At 39.7% G+C, this 20,104-nt stretch overlaps 1 protein-coding gene across 1 annotated transcript in view; it reads left to right on the plus strand.

Moving 5' to 3' along the window:
* Positions 1–20,104, plus strand: part of dnah5 (dynein, axonemal, heavy chain 5) — a 140,311-nt gene that overhangs the window by 32,637 nt on the left and 87,570 nt on the right. The window contains 16 exon segments of the mRNA XM_042741875.1: positions 676–839; positions 1,072–1,141; positions 1,143–1,225; positions 1,413–1,583; positions 1,585–1,627; positions 1,721–1,945; positions 4,151–4,325; positions 6,481–6,609; positions 9,689–10,844; positions 10,928–12,986; positions 13,389–13,664; positions 13,759–14,593; positions 17,209–17,345; positions 17,348–17,425; positions 18,530–18,653; positions 19,673–19,791. Coding sequence (XP_042597809.1) covers positions 676–839; positions 1,072–1,141; positions 1,143–1,225; positions 1,413–1,583; positions 1,585–1,627; positions 1,721–1,945; positions 4,151–4,325; positions 6,481–6,609; positions 9,689–10,844; positions 10,928–12,986; positions 13,389–13,664; positions 13,759–14,593; positions 17,209–17,345; positions 17,348–17,425; positions 18,530–18,653; positions 19,673–19,791 — 5,844 coding nt within the window.

Raw genomic sequence — 20,104 nt, forward strand, 5'->3', positions numbered from 1 at the left:
ATCACGAATGATTTGCACAAACATAGACGCATTTAGGCAGATTGGGGGTACTTTCCCTTCAAAAACGAAAGTAATTCACTGCGGCTAAGATGTTGGGAGTAAACGACGACTGCGGCATTCATTACTACACCCAACACCTCAGTCACTAAGGAGACATTCTTGTCTATTTCCCTGCTCCAGCATCAAAACAATGGCAGTCAGACTGTTACAGCTCACTCAGGGCAGGTCTAAGATAAAAACCAGTGTCAATCCACTATCGTGGGAGTGGCCTTGGTCTGTGTGACATCACACAGACAAGAAGCTGAGAACAGCTAAAGCTGAAAAAGGGGATATTATTTTTAGGGATTAAATAAAAACCACTGGGTGGATTCTTATCATTATAGGGTTGATGTGTACACACACACTCCCAACACACATTTATGTTCAAACAACATGAAAAGTGAATTTTGCATCCAATGATCCCTTTAAAATGGTTTACAAGTGCACTTTATGATTGAAATAAGATATCCTTACACTGAAATAATTATATTGTATATCACAGTAATGAGATTTTTATAAACTTTCATTTTCAGCTCAGTGTTTTTTGTTTTGTTTTGTTTTGTTTTTCGTTTCGTTCCATTTAAATATTTAATGTGAAATCTTATTGACAAAGTAAATTGCATATTTCTGTTTTAGGAGGCAAAGCAGTTCTCCAACATTGGTAAATCCTGGGTGAAAATAATGACTCTAGCTCATGAGATGCCTAATGTAGTCCAGTCGTGTGTTGGAGGTGAGACTATGGGTCAGCTGCTACCTCACTCGCTGGGACAGCTAGAGATGTGTCAAAAATCCCTCACAGGGTATGTCACACAACTGTTTACCAGTCAAGTCCTTATATCAGGATTCAGCAGTTTCTATAGCAAGATGCACCTGAGACTTGGGAACTAGGTTGAGGGAAAATAAAATCTGTGGTAAACAACTTTGTATGTGACTTTTGAAATCTCATATTTTTGAGTTGCATTTTTTGGTCAGGTGGAGTAGAGCTCTTTATAGTGCAGCTGATTTAACCAATCTCTTTTTTCTGCTTTACAGGTATCTGGAGAAGAAGCAATTGCTCTTTCCACGTTTCTTCTTTGTGTCAGATCCTGCCCTGCTGGAGATTTCGGGGCCAAGCATCTGACTCACACGCCATCCAGGCTCACCTACTCAACATCTTTGACAACATCAAATGTGTCTGCTTCCATGAAAGGTTGATCACTACTTTAAATAAGCAAATATATTGATTTTCTACAGTATGTGGTGACCTTTTGTTTTCATAATATAGACATGCTGCTCATTGTCATGTTTTCGGATCATTATTTTATAAAATATTTGCTTTATCAATATAATATCTGCTTTTTATATTAAACCAACTTTTCACAACAAATTGCTTTAAAGATGTATGATAAGATTCTGGCGATATCATCACGAGAAGGTGAGACAGTTGAGATGGACAGGCCTGTCATGGCAGAGGGCAATGTGGAGGTGTGGCTTAATGTGCTACTGAAAGAAGCCCAGAGGTATTTGCACCTTGTCATCCATCAGGCTGCACTTGCCATTCAAGACTGGCTTTGAGTTGATAGAATTTTTGGACTCCTTTCCTGCACAGGTGTGCAAGATACTGACAGCGATAGCACACTGTACTGTAAATTGAGCAACATGGTACAGTATATTAATTGGAATGCTGCTTTCTGTGGTTTAGGTTGGTTTACTGGGAATCCAGATGATCTGGACGAAGGATTCTGACGATGCTTTGATCAATGCCAGATATGACCGTAAGGTCATGGCTAAAACCAACCATTTTTTTCCTGAGCTCCACAATAATATGATTGACATGACTACAAAGGACCTTGGAGCTCTTGAACGAACACAGTATGAAACACTAATCACCATTCATGTACACCAGAGGGACATCTTTGATGATTTGGTGAGTGCCTTAATCCAGATTCTGTTAATCCAGTTTATATGCGACATGCTAAAACTGTTCAGGAAAAAAAACCTACTGTAGTTGGTAAATAAACCTCTTTTTTTTAAAGCTTTACATTAGCCAAAGGCTATTTAGCTGATCACAGGCACCCAAATGATTTGTTTCTTTCGGTTTTAATTTAAATAAGTTTTCTCATTTTATTTTTATTCGTCCTTTATTTAACCAGTTAAAACTTTCTGAGATTTAAAATCTTTTTTACAGAATTGACCTGGCCAAGATGCAGCACTACATTTCAAAAGAAGAACACTAAAAAAAAAAATGTGTTGACAACAATTAAAAACATTTACAAATTAATTCTTCCTTCAACAGCTCATTAATCAAGAATTTAAAATTGTTCATTGACACTAAGGTCTGCAACTTCAAGTTGTGTTGTAAAAAGTTTCAATCACTGGGCGCTGCAAACTGAAAAGCTTGTTTTCCAAGTTCAGTTGGTGCAAATGGAACTGAAAGAATGTACAAGTCCTCTGAGTGCAGAAAATAAGCTCCAAGAGCTTTAGGCTGGGTGAGGGAACAAAGATATGGAGGCAGTAAACCCAAGATGGATTTATAGACTAATAAACATGTACCAGTGATTATGTCTGCGTGTTGATAATGACGTCCAACCAACTCTATTATACAAATCACATTTACAGTTTTTTTCAATTTCTAACAAGCGTTTAACAATACTTAAAGTACTTTTTCTCTTAACACAGCAACACACCCACCCCACACAATTAGCCAAATAGTTAATTTTCTGGCCAAAACGACATTTTGTTAAATAAATACAAACTCTACATTTCAAAATGCTGAATACCTTTTTCTACATATACTAACTCTATCAAAACACAGCAAACCCAATTCAAAATCAAGTCATTCAGACAAAACATTAGAACTACAGTACCTTTCTATCCAATAGAAACATATAGTCAATCATAGCACAGTGACTGTCGAAATACTAACAGTTGATGGCTTTACAAAAACTGCATTACTTTCTTGTAAATGTTTGACATACATGTTTCAGTTCCACTTGCATAGACAATATAAAAATATAAAAATCCAATATAGTTACCTTCAACTGAAACCCATTTTACATTTTTAAGTGTTGAATGTGTTCATTCTTGGCAACATACTGTCTAAAACTGAATGAGTCATTACTTTATAGAATGTACAATAGAAAAAAATAGGGTCCTCTATGCAGAAATTCAATTGGAACCTTGACTAAAATTGCTCTCCAGTGGGTGGGGTTTGGATGTGGATGGTGCCCCATGGTAACTGATGCCAGTGATCAACAAAAATGACAACATACATGGCCTTTGGTTACTATGCAAGCATGTTTCAGTCACAGGATAAAAAAGTAAAAACAGTAATTGTGAACTTTTTATCTCACAATTTGGACTTCTATTCGTGGAATTGCGAGTTTACATCTTGCAATTCAGACTCTATCAGAATTGTGAGATAAATTCACAATTGCAAGAAATAAAAGTCAGAACTGTGAGATGAAACAAAGTCACAATTACCCTTTACCCTTTATATTCCATGGCAGAAATAAGCTTTCATAGGTGTAAGAGTGAAAAACAAACAAACATAATGCACAGTCCAGCACACATTCTTACCCCCTTCCTTACCTCTTCTTCTCCCATACCTATCTTTTCCTGATCCAACTACTCCTCTCCCTCCTCCAACTATTCCTCTCCCAGGCATTATTGTGTTAAATGTATGGTGATAACAGACTGATTTTGTGCTAATTGTGTATAGTGTTTTGAAAATGTGACTACAGATTAGACAAAATGATGTTAGCAATTGAAAAAAAAAAAAACGTAACACTATAATTTGATATAAATCTGAATGCACCGCACCGTGATACAGAGTGTCCTAAAATTTGGTAGATGTCGATTTATAAAGAATGTCTACATAATCAATGACTGGCATAAATGTGTTAGAAACCAATCTTCTTCTTTCCTTGGATGAAAAGTAGGGTTTATTTCTGTAATAGAACCCATAATTTGGATATGTCAACTGGCAAGGTTGGATGTCTTAATATCTCATGATGACTGAGTGCCAAACGGTACTCAGGCAGTTTTAAGTAGACATGTTTCTGAGACAAATCCAAACAATAACCACCCAGCAAAAATTCATCTCAGTTCAGTCACTGTTCTTGTCACACAGTGTAATTTTTGCATCAAAAGTCCCACAGACTTCGAATGGCTGAAGCAATGTCGCTTTTACTTTAATGAAGACTCGGATAAGATGATGATCAACATCACTGATGTGGGTTTTGTGTACTAGAATGAGTTTCTAGGCTGTACCAACAGGCTGGTCATCACTCCTCCCACTGACAGGTGCTGGTGGCAATTACAAGCACGTTTACCACTATTTTCCACGGTGGGGCCATTTATGTATAATTACTAGGCAGATGTGATTTCGATAACACTTTATTTTACGATGTCCTTGTTACACGTTATGTGCGTTTACCATTATAATATCAATAAATTATACATAGTTATATGCAAATAACCCTAAGCCAAACCATAATCTAATCCTAAACCTAACCATATAGTAAGTACATGTAGTTAATTAATTTTGCTCAGTACTTAAACGTATAATTACACTGTAACAAGGACACCTTAAAATAAAGTGTAACCGTGATCTCTTATAGATCATACACTTATGCCCAGAACAAAATACAAAGCCCAATAAAAGGATGAGCATAAGAAATCAATATTCACAATGGTGATTTTCCTTAGATTATCATTACTGTAACACATGTTGTAACATTATGGTTTTTAAAATGTAAACATTTATAAATTAAAGGCTCAACAAATGTTACTAGTAGGTATAAAACTTCTGAGCGAGAACCAGACTGAGCGAGACCTAGACACACACACACACACACACACACACACATACATACACACACACACAACAACCCCCCCCCCCTCCAAAAAAAAAAAAAAAAGAAAAACTAAACAAAACAAAAACATCAACATCAACATGAACAGCCTAATAAAATGACAAAAATCAAAGAAATGGGTTACTCATGTTTAATTTCACACACCATATCACCAGAATATTACTTGTCTATAGGTAATGAATTAGAGATTATTGCTTATAAATTACAATGAATGACAATACATATACTTATATGCATGTATTGTCATTCATGATTATAATACATGGATATGATTGTTTTTTTTTTTTTAACAATAAATAAAGTTTATTTAAAGAAAGAATGTAAAGAATGTAACATTATACTTTTGGTCAATTCCTCCTATTTTCTATTTCATATTATATAGAACTCATTTAGTTACAGTAACGCATAGATATTATCATTACTGCTTTTGAAAATCTGTGGGGAAAGACTATGTGAAATTGTGGTTTCAGAGGAAAAAGGTTACACAAATTATCACTTACAGTACCTTAATGCAAACAATGACCTTGCACCATTGAAAGTACAATGCAAACAGTATGTTGCTATTTTCACTTTTTTTTTATCCTCCCTACAGAATCCTGGATATGCAGGGAGGCAGGAACTTCCAGAGAAACTGAAAATTAACTTCCAGTCAGTGGCGATGGTGGTCCCTGACAGATAATTATCAGAGGGAAACTGGCAAGCTGTAGCTTTATTGGCAATATTGAACTAGCCAGGAAATTCTTCACTCTATACAAACTGTGCGAGGAGCAGCTCTCTAAACAGGTGACTATCATTAGTAGCAATGCACCTTATATGTAATAATCAGATATTCACTGAGCTTTGCCCCACTCATTATGAACTAGATTAGCAAAAAAAAAATACAGTAAACTCTTGTTGCTCAGGAACTTGAGACAATGACAGTATCCAGGTACCTAGACATATTGTTTCTTGATGAAACAATATGTCTAGATTGCGGCTAGGAAGAAAGGTAGATCACTTATTAAAAAAAAAGGAATAGAATATGCATGAAGCTTTTTTAATCTCTGAAAACTGTGTTTCCTGATATTATTCATACTGTATATATCAAAGCATCTTCAAAGTGTAAAGCACTGAACATTAAAACTATTAAGCAGACTTGACATGTCTGGTCTGAAATGTGCAAAAACACTGCAATTTTTAAAGGAGTAAATGTTTTAATATATGTAAGCAGAGCCCCTCAGGGCTTTTTTGTCTGGTCAGTTATGCAAGAAATCTGATGGTTTCCAAAGTGGTTGTAAAACTCTAAAACAGGCAAGAATGTACTATTTCCTCCCATTAAATAAAAAGCAGTGAGATCTATAACACATGAAAGAGAATGCTTCAATTAAATGGAAAAAACATGCTGAAGCCTATCGACTAGGGTTTTTAAATCAATGAGCAAGTGCAGACATCAAACAGGCCTGTAGACACTAATTAGCAAAGTAATCAGCCATAAGATGTCAAATGTCAATCATTGATCATAATGATTGATGGAAGTCACAGCATTATGCTTTTGTGTATCTGTATCTGTTACATTTCTCATTTGTACTTCATGTTTTGTTTATAGGGGAACACATATGGATTGTCCTTGATGGGCCAGTTGATGCTGTATGGATTGAAAACCTAAACTCAGTCCTGGATGATAACCGCACACTGACATTGGCCAATGGTGACTGCATTCCCATGGCCCCCAATTGCAAGATCGTGTTTTAGCCACACAACATCAATAATGCCTCTCCAGTCACAGTGTCCTGTAATGGGATGGTGTTTATGAGCTCTTTTGTCCTTAAGGTGGGTGATGACGAACAAGTACTGAATCATATAAGTATATATTACATATAGTATATAATATATTACATGTGATACATCATTTGATACAATGTACTTATTGTGTACATAAATGTTTTTACAGTGTACTTATATTTGAAAATACTGTCCTGTAATTACATTTGCAATTAATTTCTGTAGTTACATCTATAATTACGTTAATTAATAATTGCCCTTTCCACTACCCCTTAAACGTAACCATACCAAACCTGCCCCTAACCTTACCCATATCCTACCTCAATAGCAGCAAAAGTGTTTTGCGATTTGACATGAACACAATAGATATATTGTACCTAAAAAATTAATATTTTATTATTAAGTACATAGTGTTTTTACATAGTTTCACTCATTCATTCTGGTAAGTGTTTACATCCCTCTGCAAGCACACGTAAGCCTGGCTTTACAGAAACTCGCTGATCAGATCACAGAGACAGAACAACAACACCCAGACTCCGTTTTTATCATTCTTGGGGACTTTAATAAAGCCAATCTCTCCTGTTAACTGCGAAAATACAGACAGCATGTTACATATCCCACCAGAGACAGTAACATATTGGATCACTGTTACACCACAATAAAGGATGCATATCATTTTGTTCCATGAGCAGCTTTGGGGCTGTCTGATCACTATCTGGTTCATCTTATACCGACCTACAAGCAGAAACTTAAATCTGCTAAACCTGTAGTAAGGACTGTAAAGAAATGGACCAGCAAAACAGAGCTGGATTTACAAGCTTGTTTTGACCTCACTGATTGGAGTGTTTTTGAAGCTGCAACCACTGAACTGGACGAACTCACAGAGACTGTGACATCCTATATTAGTTTTTGTGAGAATATATGCATTCATACCAGGACTTATTTAACATTCAACAATGATAAGCCATGGTTTACAGCAAAACTCAGACATCTTCGTCAGGCCAAAGAGGATGCCTACAGAAATGGGGACAGAGTCTTGTACAATCAGGCCAGAAACACATTGAACAAAGAGATTAGAGCGGCTAAAAAGACCTACGCTAAAAAGTTGGAAGACCAGTTTACTTCCAAAGACTCAATTTCAGTGTGGAGAGGACTGAGAGCCATCACTAACTACAAGACACCATCACCCTGCACTGAGGCTAATCAACGACTTGCTAATGACCTGAATGAGTTTTATTGTAGATTTGAAACCCCACACACCCATTCTGACCATCTCTCTACACAACAATTAACATCTCCTGCAATCCCCCTCTCCACACCTCCTGCTCTTCAAATCTGTGAAGATGATGTGCGCCAGGTCTTCAGGAAGAACAAAAGAAGAAAAGCACCAGGCCCAGATGGCGTTACACTTGCCTGTCTGAAAACCTGTGCTGACCAACTGGCCCCCATCTTTTCACAGATCTTCAACAGATCTCTGGAGTTGTGTGAAGTTTCTTTCCTGCTTCAAATGCTCCACCATCATCCCCGTTCCAAAGAAACCCAAGATTACAGGACTTAACAACTACAGACCTGTGGCTCTAACATCTGTCATCATGAAGTCATTTGAAAAACTGGTTCTCAAATAATTATTTAATTTGTTTCATGTCTGTGTTTATTGTAGATAATTGTTACTAATATAATGTAGAGGATAAATGTTGAAAGTTTCAGAAATGTTGTATACTGTTGGGGGCGCTGTGAGAAGAAAAGAGTAGTGGTTGAAGAAGGAAAAGAAGAAGAAGAGTTAACACGTTTTGTTCATGTTAAAACTTTCAGCCCCAGAATCTGTCACAGAAAACAAAAGAGAAAAACAACCGGGGCAAATAAATCTACCAGAAAAGAAAAGCTGTCGTGGTTATTGTCCAAGGGGGCAACATAAAATTGGTGTTTCTGCTCGGTTTGTGACGGATATAGCAACAAAGAGACCAACAAGTGCAGAAATGACACCCAATTACAAAACGAGCCGAGAGAGAGGCGCGAACCTTGACCGAGCCGCGAGTGCAGTGCGAGCTGAGAACGAGCCGCGAATCACGGGGAGCGGGGGCTTTGAAACGGCGGAAAAACAACTGCAAACGTGAGTTAATCTTTTCATTGAGTGGCCATAATGTTGCCTGTGTGGGAAGCTACGCTGGATGAAATAGAGGGTAAATTGCTCGAGTTATCTGCTTCGCAACTGAGAGATTTGTGTGAAATGTTAGTGCTAAATGTGAGGGAGGATGAGACACACACGCCTCGCGCGCTGAGGAGACGTATTCTGCAGTATTTAGAGGGAGATGATGTTGTTTCACTTGAAGATGAAGGACTATCTATGTTATTAGATACAAAGGAAAAAATTGACAGTTTGATAAATGTTGACGAAGAGAAAACCGAGAGATCATCCAGTGCAGAAAATGAGGAAACCAACGAGGGGCAGCGAAAAGTTGACCTGGAGCACCACTCTGTGGGCGTTAGTGGAATTGCATCAGAAAAGCCTGTGATAATCACTGCAACAGAATCAGTACGTGCCAGAACAGACCGAAAAATGCCAAATTCATCAGTTTCAGGAGAAAATGTCACACTAGTGCATCCAGTGTACAAAAAAGAACTCAAAATAATTGGACAAATTGGTGAACCTGGCCAGAGAGACAAATTAAACTTTACCAGCCTGGACAGACAGATTCACAGGGCATGCAAAAGGGGTTATGATGAGGGAGAAATTGTTGAGGCAGTCATTCAAGCCATCATCCCAGGTGTCAATTTGAGAAGTTATCTGGAGAGTAGAACAGATTTAACATTGCCTGTCCTTAAACAAATTCTCAGAGCACATTTTATAGAAAAGGATCCAACTGAATTGTATCACTCACTCACACGTGCAGTTCAAGAACCCAAGGAAACGCCTATCCAGTTCTTAGTTCGAGCCATGGATCTCAGACAGAGGGTTTTGTCAGCATCTGAAAATGTAAAGACAGGATTAAGATATAATTATGAACTAATCCAGAATCAGTTTCTGCAGACAGTTATGACTGGCCTTCATGATGACAGCATACGCACAGATCTAAAACCCTACTTGGAAAACCCATGCGTAGAAGATGAAGTGCTTCTGGAGAAAATGAACATGTCATATAGTCTGGAGCTTGAACGAAAATCAAAGTTCTCAACAACTCGACCAAAAATAGCCAAGGTGGCCACAGTGATAGAGGAGGAACAGGCACATGCTGAACAAGATAAAGGTGTCATTATAAAAAAGGAGAAAGCTCCAAAGCCTAACAACCTGATGGAAAAGCTTGATGCACGAGACAAAGTGATTTGTGAAGCAATCCAGAGCCTTACGTCTCAAGTAGCGAGCCTTGCTCAAACATCACGGCCTCAGACAATCAGAAACAGTGACCAGAGAGTCACTCGAAATCGATTTCCACCTGTTCGAGCAAGCACCAGGCGCTGTACCCAATGTGAGCAGTCCAACCCAGAGGGAAGATGTGAACACTGCTACAAGTGTGGCAGCAGTGAGCACTGGGCAGCAGGTTGTCGGAAACGAAATGTTACCAATGTGACGTCAAGCAAGATTGAGATTACATCAGACATCATTGAAAGCTTACCAAGAGCTGGCTTATCTGAAGCACCATGGTCGAACAAACAGGAGAAAACAGCCAGTTTGGTGGGACGCAAATGCTTGGTGAAATGTTCTCTTGGAGGTGTTAATACATCAGTGCTTTGGGACACGGGGTCACAGGTTTCAATCGTAGGTTTGGAGTGGAAGAAGAGAAATCTCCCTGACACAGAGGTGAGACCAGTGAGAGAGCTACTTGAGGAGGGAGAACTCAACCTGACAGCGGCGAATGGGACGAGCATACCATATGAAGGCTGGATGGAAGTGGAGTTTTGTCTGTCTGGAAACACTGAGACTGAAGGAGGGGGCACACACCTGCTGGCACCAATTCTCATTACATCCAGTGAATTGGAGAAACCCATAATCGGCTTTAATGTGATTGAGGAATTGGTCCAAGCTAACGCAGCCCAACAGATTCCTTTGAGTTTTCTGGTGAACACACTGAGTTCATCTCTGGAAGTTAGCCCTAGGAAAGCAAAAGCCGTTCTGTCACTGCTGAAGAAACGCAAAAACAGCAGCAGCTGTCATATTGCAAGACTGGGACGAAAATCCATCATTCTTCCAAGGTGCGCGAGAGTGAACGTTAGCTGTGGCAAACTGAATAGGACGGTTACCCTTGGAACACACGTGATGCTGGAGCCCAATTCAGAAGGACCCTGGCCGGCAGGTATAAAGGTAAACAACAGCTTATTCAGATGCCTCAAAATGATAATGACAACATTACAGTGATGGTGGAAAATACCACGGAAGAAGAGGTGACACTTACAGCACGGACTGTCCTGGGGTGGCTGCATACAGTGGATGCCATCCATCAGCTGGAAGTGAAACCACCGCCTTCGGCTGAATCCCAATTTCAGGTATCACAATGTGACAATGACTCAACTCCAGAGACTCCGATCAGGGTTCAGGAGAGTGAAGGATGGGACCCTCCAGTGGACCTCAGTCACCTACCTGGGGAACATCAGGAGCGTGTGAGACAGCTGTTGAGAGAGAATAGTGGAGTGTTTGCTAAGGATGACTGGGATACTGGATGTATTCAGGATCTTACAATGGACATTCGTTTGAAAGACAACATCCCTGTTCAAAAGACGTACAATGCAATACCACGACCCCTGTATCAAGAGGTGAAGACCCACATACAGAACTTGCTGAGTCAGGGGTGGATCCAAAAGTCGACATCCTCCTATTCCTCGCCGGTTGTGTGTGTGAGAAAGAAGGATGGGAGCTTGCGTCTATGTGTGGACTACCGGCTGCTCAACGAGAAGACATTCCCTGACAGGCATCCTATCCCACGAATCCAAGAGATCCTAGAAAATCTAGGGGGGAACTCCTGGTTCACTGTGCTGGACCAGGGTAAAGCCTATCATCAGGGCTTCATGGGTAAAGACAGTAGGGCATACACGGCATTCATAACACCCTGGGGGCTTTACGAGTGTGTACGGATACCTTTTGGCCTCACAAATGCACCTGCCGCTTTTCAGAGGTACATGGAAGAGTGTCTAGGAGAGTTAAGGGATGATATCTGTGTTCCCTATCTTGACGACGTGTTAGTCTTCAGCAAGGACTTCGAACAGCACCTCGAGGACTTGAAGAAAGTGCTACAGCGACAGGAACAGTGTGGTATCAAGCTAAGGCCAAGGAAATGTGACTTCTTTAAGCGGGAAGTCTGCTATGTGGGCCGCATCATCTCTGAACAGGGGTACAGCATGAACCCCAAAGAAAAAGAGGCTGTGCAAGCACTAAAGTGGAGAACACCTAGCACTGTTCGTGAGGTGAGGAAGCTCATGGGTTTCCTTGGTTACTACAGATCATACATTGCTGACTTTGCCAGAATAGCCAAGCCTTTATATGAACTGTTGACAAAGCCCAGCATGTGCAAGACGAAAGGCTCAGGAAAAAGAGGGAACTCATCCTCGCAAGCACCTCCATCACGGCCAGTAGAGTGGACAGGGAGACATCAGGAAGCACTGGAGAAGCTAATCGCGGAGTTGACAAACCCACCCATAATGGCATACCCAGACTTTGAAAAGCCATTTGTCCTTCATGTTGATGCGTCAGAAGAAGGGCTGGGAGCCGTACTGTACCAACGACAGGGAGGCAAACTCCGAGTAGTTGGTTATGGGTCTCGGACCCTGACCCCTGCCGAAAGGAACTACAAGCTGCATTCTGGGAAGTTGGAGTTCCTCGGACTCAAATGGGCGATCACAGAGCGTTTCCGGGATTTCCTGTTTCATGCGCCACATTTCACTGTCTACAGTGATAATAACCCGTTGACATATGTCATGAAAACGGCAAAGCTCAATGCAGCGGGGCAACGGTGGGTTTCTGAGCTGGCAGACTACCGTTTCACTTTGAAATATAGACCAGGAACGGCAAATCGAGATGCAGATTTCTTATCACGGAGATCAGTGCCAATTGAAGTCACAGTCAGAGAGTGTACTCAGGAATGTGAACCAGAAGTGCTGGGATCAATTGGGGAAGTCCTAAAGGCACAACGACGTGGGGAAGTGGACTGGATATCTGCAATCACTTGCAACATAGATGTCTTACCAGAGGAGCTGAAGGGTGGACCAGATATCTGTCAACGGCTAACACCGCAGGATATCAGGAGTGCCCAGCTGAGTGATCCAGTCATCAGCCGAGTACTTGATCTGAAACAGAAACAAATCAATCTCAAACACAAAGAAAAATTGAGGGAACCGGAAGCTGTGAGATGACTCTTACGAGAATGGCATCACCTGCAGATTAATGAGGAAGGTATCCTGCAAAGAAAAATAATGACTAGAACTCAGTTAGTTATCCCAGAAAACTTGAAAAGCATGATATACAAGTACTTACATGAAGACATGGCCCACCTAGGTGCCGATCGCATGGTGGCAGCAGCTCGTGCACGGTTCTTCTGGCCGAAAATGAGAGAAGAGATGGAGCATTATGTCACGAGAGTGTGTCGATGCCTAAGACAAAAGAAACCAAACCGGATCACCAGAACTCCAATCCAGAGCATTGAGACAACAGCTCCATTTGAGATGATTTCGATTGATTATCTGCACCTGGAGAGAAGCAGAGGGGGCGCAGAGTATATCCTCATGGTCATTGACCACTTTTCAAAGTTTGCTCAGGCCTACGCCACCAGAAACAAGTCTGGAAAGACCGCAGCCCGGAAAATCTTTGAAGATTTCATCATGCGCTTTGGTTATCCTGGAAGGATCCACCATGACCAGGGGAGGGAGTTTGAGAACAGCCTGTTCCAAAAGCTACAGAGTTACTGTGGGATTAGGCATTCACGTACAACTCCCTACCACCCCCAAGCTAACCCGGCAGAGAGGTTTAATAGGACGTTGTTGGGGATGTTGAGGACCCTAGAGGAAACAGAGAAGTCGAATTGGGCAGAACACCTGAACAAAGTTGTCCACGCCTTATAATTCTACTGTGCACGAGTCAACCAGATTTTCTCCATTCTTTCTCCTTTTTGGTCGAGAGCCAGTTCTTCCAATTGATCTGGTGCTCCCCACAAAGCAAGTAAAGAACACTCAGTCTCACACCGACTACGCTGAAAAGTGGAAAAGGTCTATGCAAGAAGCATACGAGATTGCAAAAAAGAACATGAAGAAGGCTGCTGCAAGGGGGCAAAGAAATTACAATCGGAAGGCATGGAGTTCTGTCCTGGAGCCAGGGGATCATGTGTTGGTGAGGAACCTGTCAGAAAGAGGTGGCCCAGGAAAACTGCGAGCGTTCTGGGAAAAGCAAATGTATGTGGTGAAAGAAAGGAGAGGAGATGGCCCGGTGTATGTAGTCGGACCATTGGAGGTGACTGGAAGGGAAAGAGTGCTGCACCGGAACCTTCTATTGCCTTGTCCTTACCTGGTTGAGGAGCAGAGGACACCTGATCTTCGTCTGGAAAGGAAAGGATTTCAGAGGAACAGTTCAAAACAGGGAGCACAACCACGACAAAATACTCACCATGAAAGCACCGACAGTTCCAGCGATGAGGAGGTTGACTTGTGGGTTCCAATGCAGAGAGCAGGAACATATCTGGATCCATGTGCAGCAGAATTTCACCCTGGAAGAGAGGAGAGAAACAGGAAACCTGAAAAGGAAACTGACATTGAAGAAATCGTTGACGAATCTGTAAACATACCTGACTCGGATAAGTCAGATGAAGAAGTGCTGGGAGATCTTCAAGGGGAGCAGGAGCTGGAGGAAAGATTCGTTGGAGAAGCCGAGCATGAAGATAGTGATTTGGCATCGGAACCTATCAGGAGAACGTCTGCCAGAACCAGGCAACCTAGGAATCTGTACACGTATGATACCCTGGGTGAGCCCACGCTTCGACCAGTGAACTGGAGTGTTTGTGGTGGAAATATACTGACGTAAGAACCTGCTGCGTACAACCCCAGCTGAGCATCGATCACCTGAATCTGTATCCTTCATACTAAGTAACACTAGTGAGAGTTGAAAAAATTAATGTTCAAAGTAATAATTTTGTTAAGTGAGTTATAAACAGTTAAGGGTTTTGTAAGTGTACAACCGTAATAATGCTCTAAAGCAGAGTTATAGGCTGGTCAGCTAAAGGTATATTTGATAGGCTGGATGAAACACTAAGAGATTAATGCATTACTTAGGTGACATTTGAAATGTGTTAATACATTGTGGAGGTGTAGGTGGTTGTGTCCACATGTCATTGCAGGATGTTCTGGGGGGCCCACCAGCGAGCCTAAAGACAAGACACCTCTCAACATGCAACAAATCTAAAAGTTTAGATCATTGTTATTATGTCACAGCTGTATGGAAGTAAACTATATTGTTAAGCTGAGAAAGCATGTACATTACACTGTAATTGGAACTTAAATTTTCAGTATATACCCAGAGATAGTAAATGAAAAATGTTTTGTAACATTTTATTTTTTTTTTTGCTAAAATATGTAAGGACCTCAAAAAATTATTTAATTTGTTTCATGTCTGTGTTTATTGTAGATAATTGTTACTAATATAATGTAGAGGATAAATGTTGAAAGTTTCAGAAATGTTGTATACTGTTGGGGGCGCTGTGAGAAGAAAAGAGTAGTGGTTGAAGAGAAGAAAAGAGTAACACGTTTTGTTCATGTTAAAACTTTCAGCCCCAGAATCTGTCACAGAAAAAAAGACTTAAACAACCGGGGCAAATAAATCTACCAGAAAAGAAAAGCTGTCGTGGTTATTGTCCAAGGGGGCAACACAATCAGCATGGGATTGCACTTCATCCTGCAACATCTGGACAAAACAGGGACTTATTTGAGGATCCTGTTTATGGACTTTAGTTTGGCTTTCAACACCATCATCCCAACAGCCCTCCAGACCAAACGGACCCAGCTCTCTGTTCCTAGCTCTACCTGTCAGTGGATCACCAATTTTCTGACAGATAGGCAACAGCTAGTGAGACTGGGGAAATTCATGTCAAACAGCCACTCCACCAACACTGGTGCCCCTTAGGGATGTGTTCTCTCCCCAATGCTCTTCTCGCTGTACATCAACGACTGCACCTCTAAAGACCCTTCTGTCAAGCTCCTGAAGTTTGCAGATGACACTACAGTCATCGGACTCATCCAGGGGTGCATTTCCCAAAAGCATCGTTAGCTAACTGTGGTCGCAAGTTCCGCCATTCCCAACGTAGTTCAACGATCCGGTGTTTCCCGAAACCATAGTTCAAACGAACATTCGCAAACTGCATCGCAAACTTGTGTCGTTGGAACGACAGCACTTCACCTGTGGTTAGAGGCATAGTTCGTTGTTAGTTTGCTGTGTCGATGTCGTTGATTGCGCCGCACCTGGGCTGTGTTCTATTCAGAGTTATCGACCCTATGTCCTATTCCTTTCGAAGATTTCACCATCCACTCTGAGTGATTTGGAAGAAAGTTGTGGTGAGTAGATCTTACATAATTCACATTTAAATATTTTTTATTTATCACAAATTCAGTTTGAAACTATATAGCAGCATGGCCCTCGCAATTATTCTCCCTTCAAGTGCCCTCTGAAAGCATTAATCATGCCGATTGGAACACAGCCTTCATTTCGTTTGTGCGAAGAAAAGGTGAGTTTGTCAAGTGAGTATTTTAAAACATACAAAAAAACTTACCCAAAAAAAGAAAATATTGGTAAAACAGTATGTTAAAAGTTTTCTCTTATATTAAATGTTAACGCTCAAATCACAGTATTTTAAATGAATGTACCCAAATAAAGTAACAAAAATGTACCTAAAGTATAAATGAGTGATTTTGTAGTTTTTACAGAATTAGAATATAAAATATTCTCTACAAATGAGTGTGTGTGTGTGTGTGTGTGTGTGTGTGTATATATATATATATATATATATATATATATATATATATATACACACACACACACATGTGTTGTACATATACACACACATACACAGTATATACACTGTTTGCAAAAGTATTTTTTATTTTTGTTCATTTAAGTCTGCGGGGCAGGGGACATATTGGCAAATAAACAAAATATTTAACAGATGTCAGATTAAACAAATGGTTTAAACTGCAACGGTGGCTGGATGCTGCACAGGTGACAGGAGGTATGGGTGAAGAAGATATCCACTGTCTCCCAGCACCCAGCTATCACCAAACCATGCACCCTCTTCAGCCACCTGCAAACTGCAGAAGTGGCCCACACAAAAGAGTCATGTGTGCTTCCAAGCCATTTTGCTACAATGTCATTGAACATCCCCTTGTGACCACACACTATTTGAACATTAATGGCTGGATATCCCTTCCTGTAAATGTACAAGGGCTCATTTACCACAGGGTTTGACACTGGGATAAGGGTGCCATCATTGATGCCAATAACTCTGGAGATGTAGTCAATACTGTTGATTGGCCAGCTGGATTTCTTCAGGAGCTTGGGGGAAATCAAGATGTTCTTCATAAGCTGTAACAGCAAAGGCACTACTTCCACCACAATACAATGGAAATTTAGCTATTGTCTCTTTTGCAGGCCACTGGGTTCACTGGAATACCAGAGTGGAAGAGTATATTTACCCACCTAACTCCACACTGGAGTATGGATCCATGCTGGTGTGCCCAATGTAGACAATGTTCGCACTGACTTTCTCATCCAGACCATTGTAAAGCAGGGCAAGCTGAGAGCCATTTATGTTCTATGTGATTTCTTGTACTGCATCGCTTTGCAAGATTACATGACAACTTGCTGCAACTTGTTTTGAGGGATTACATCATTTTAATAAAGTGTGAATAAAGTATGAGTCATAAATTAATCATCACCTATTTTGTTTGCTGTGGGACAGCTGTGCACCATAAACCAATCATAGTCATCGTCCATTGTTTTGTGCATTTTATTACAAGTCTTCAGAATAAATGATAAAACGATGTGAGGAAAAGCACCATAATATATTCATTATGCATGGATAATTGTCCCTATCTACTATTACATTCAATACTGCTTTTGTTTAACATTCAAAATTGGGTGCATCAAGCAATTTACAACACAGATTTGCTGCAGTCATGCTAATTGACATCGGCTCTCTCGGGAAAGAGAGAGAGAGAGAGAGAGAGAGAGAGAGAGAGAGATATGCAACATGCTGCATTTGAGTTACAGCAAGTTTTTACTTGAGAGATGCAAGAACTTTAATTTCATTCTGAAACTCATGCAAAGTGAACCTTTACTGTCAGAGCACTGACACATTCATCATTTTATGTATATTGATGAAGCTTTTTGTAATGTCTCGGATGTCACATTTATCTGTTACATATTTCATATTGTCAAGAAATGGTGACAAGCAATGTGTTACAGTATGTACAACTGGGAATGTATAGTATGACAAAGATACTGATTAAATTACTTTGGATGTTAAAATATGTTCTCAAAACTAGCATTAAAATACTGCAGTGTGCTATGTTTGTTAGAATAAATAGTTCTCATTATTCAGTTCTTAAAAATCGGACTAAACACCCATTAGCACCAGATCAGATACATGAACAAGCGCCATTTTGGTGAAATATGGTTATCTGTGTTTTTGGACTGCAATTGTAGATTATTATTATTATATTTTAAAAGCCTCTGGATCTTATAAAAGCATTATAAAGTGTAGGTTCTCAACAATGACACCCTGTAGCGCTGCAGTATTGAGGCTTGTTTAAATGGACAGCTACTTTGTTCGTCATCAAGACTTTTTCTGTGCTGCCAGCACTGATTAGCTGTACACAAGGACAGATGGTCATGTTTTCTTCATGTGTTTCAGGCTGTGCTTTTGACAGGAGGGCAGGGCACTGCCAAAACCGTCATCATCAAAGGCTACATGTCCAAATATGACCCAGAGTCCCACACTGCCAAGAGTCTCAACTTCTCTTCTGTCACCACACCTAATAATAATAATAATAATAAGTCAGCAGGTATTCGGGTAACACTTTCTATTAAGTCTGCACATGCATGCACAGTGTTGTAATTCATTTATAATGAAATATAAATTTAATACATTGTCACTGTTGGGTACTGACTAACTAAAAGTAATGATGCTAGTAACTACATTTTAAATGAAAGTAGCTCAATTATTTTTACAGTAGTGTAGCTTTTTTAATACATAAATAACAATATAGCATGACAAAATACTGTCACTGGTGTTTATTTTTACACAAAGCATAAAAACTCCTAAACTGCCTAAACTTCAACTGAAATCCAATACATTATCATTTTAAAAACATTTAAAAGAGTCAATGCACTGCATTTTACAACTTTTTGGTATAAAAATATTGAGTTAATATGATTGGTGAATATATTTGAAAAGTGACAATGAAGACTAAAATAAATGCTTTTGAACTTTCAATTATCAAAGAATCCTGAAAAAGCATAACAGTTTCCACAAAAAAAAGTATTATAATACAACCATTTTCAACTCCACCAGCACCAATTTAGCATACACTGATGGAAAAAACAAAATGTTAACTTTAAATGGTGTAAGTTAAGTTTTTTTTACTAAATTATATGGGTTAAATCGGGTAGAAATAGCTACAAGAAATAACGCTTGCAGGTTATCACTGTTTAAAGTATATTATAACTATTTCTGAAGGATCATGTGACTCTGACTGGATTAATGGCGGCTGGAAATTCAGGCTTGCCATCACAGGAATACATTTAGGAATAAAGGCTATTTTTTAAATATATTTAAATAGAAAACAGTTCTTTTGAATTGTATATTTACAATATTATTATTTTGGATTGTATATATAATATTTCATTATCAGCCTGGCTAATGGTTCCATCACATTCCCTGCTTGGTTATTGACTGTAGTGTTATTGATCCAGATCTCATCTGTGCTTCCTTATTTATGAGCAGCTGTTGGATGTGTTTGAGTAATCTGCATGTATATGATTGTTATGGTGTCTGGGAATTTTAAGCGTTCTGTGGAGAGTTATGTAGATAAACGAATGGGAACCACTTACGGCCCTCCGGCAGGGAAGAAAAGTGTGGTAAAGTTTAAATCCCAAGAAGCACAGGAGGTGAATGTACAGCAATACAAAATTAATTGCTATATAAATTCCTTATTCATTCATTCATTAAACAGTTTCAAGATGAACACCTGCATCCTATTCACTAACCACCATCTCTATCCTCATTTCTATTGGAATTAGGTTTTTTTTTATTCCCAAAATTCAGCATTATTTGCCTTCTACAATTTATGTACAATTTGTATACGTATTTCCCTCTTGAAAGCAGGTGGTGGACACTGTTTTGTTTAAAGGAGACAGTTGTGTACATTTTCTCTCAGACATGTCTGCAGTAATTTATCAAATTATGATATAATAAATTGTGATTATA

Source organism: Cyprinus carpio, chromosome B16 (assembly GCF_018340385.1).
Source record: "Cyprinus carpio isolate SPL01 chromosome B16, ASM1834038v1, whole genome shotgun sequence".
Lineage (NCBI taxonomy): Eukaryota > Metazoa > Chordata > Actinopteri > Cypriniformes > Cyprinidae > Cyprinus > Cyprinus carpio.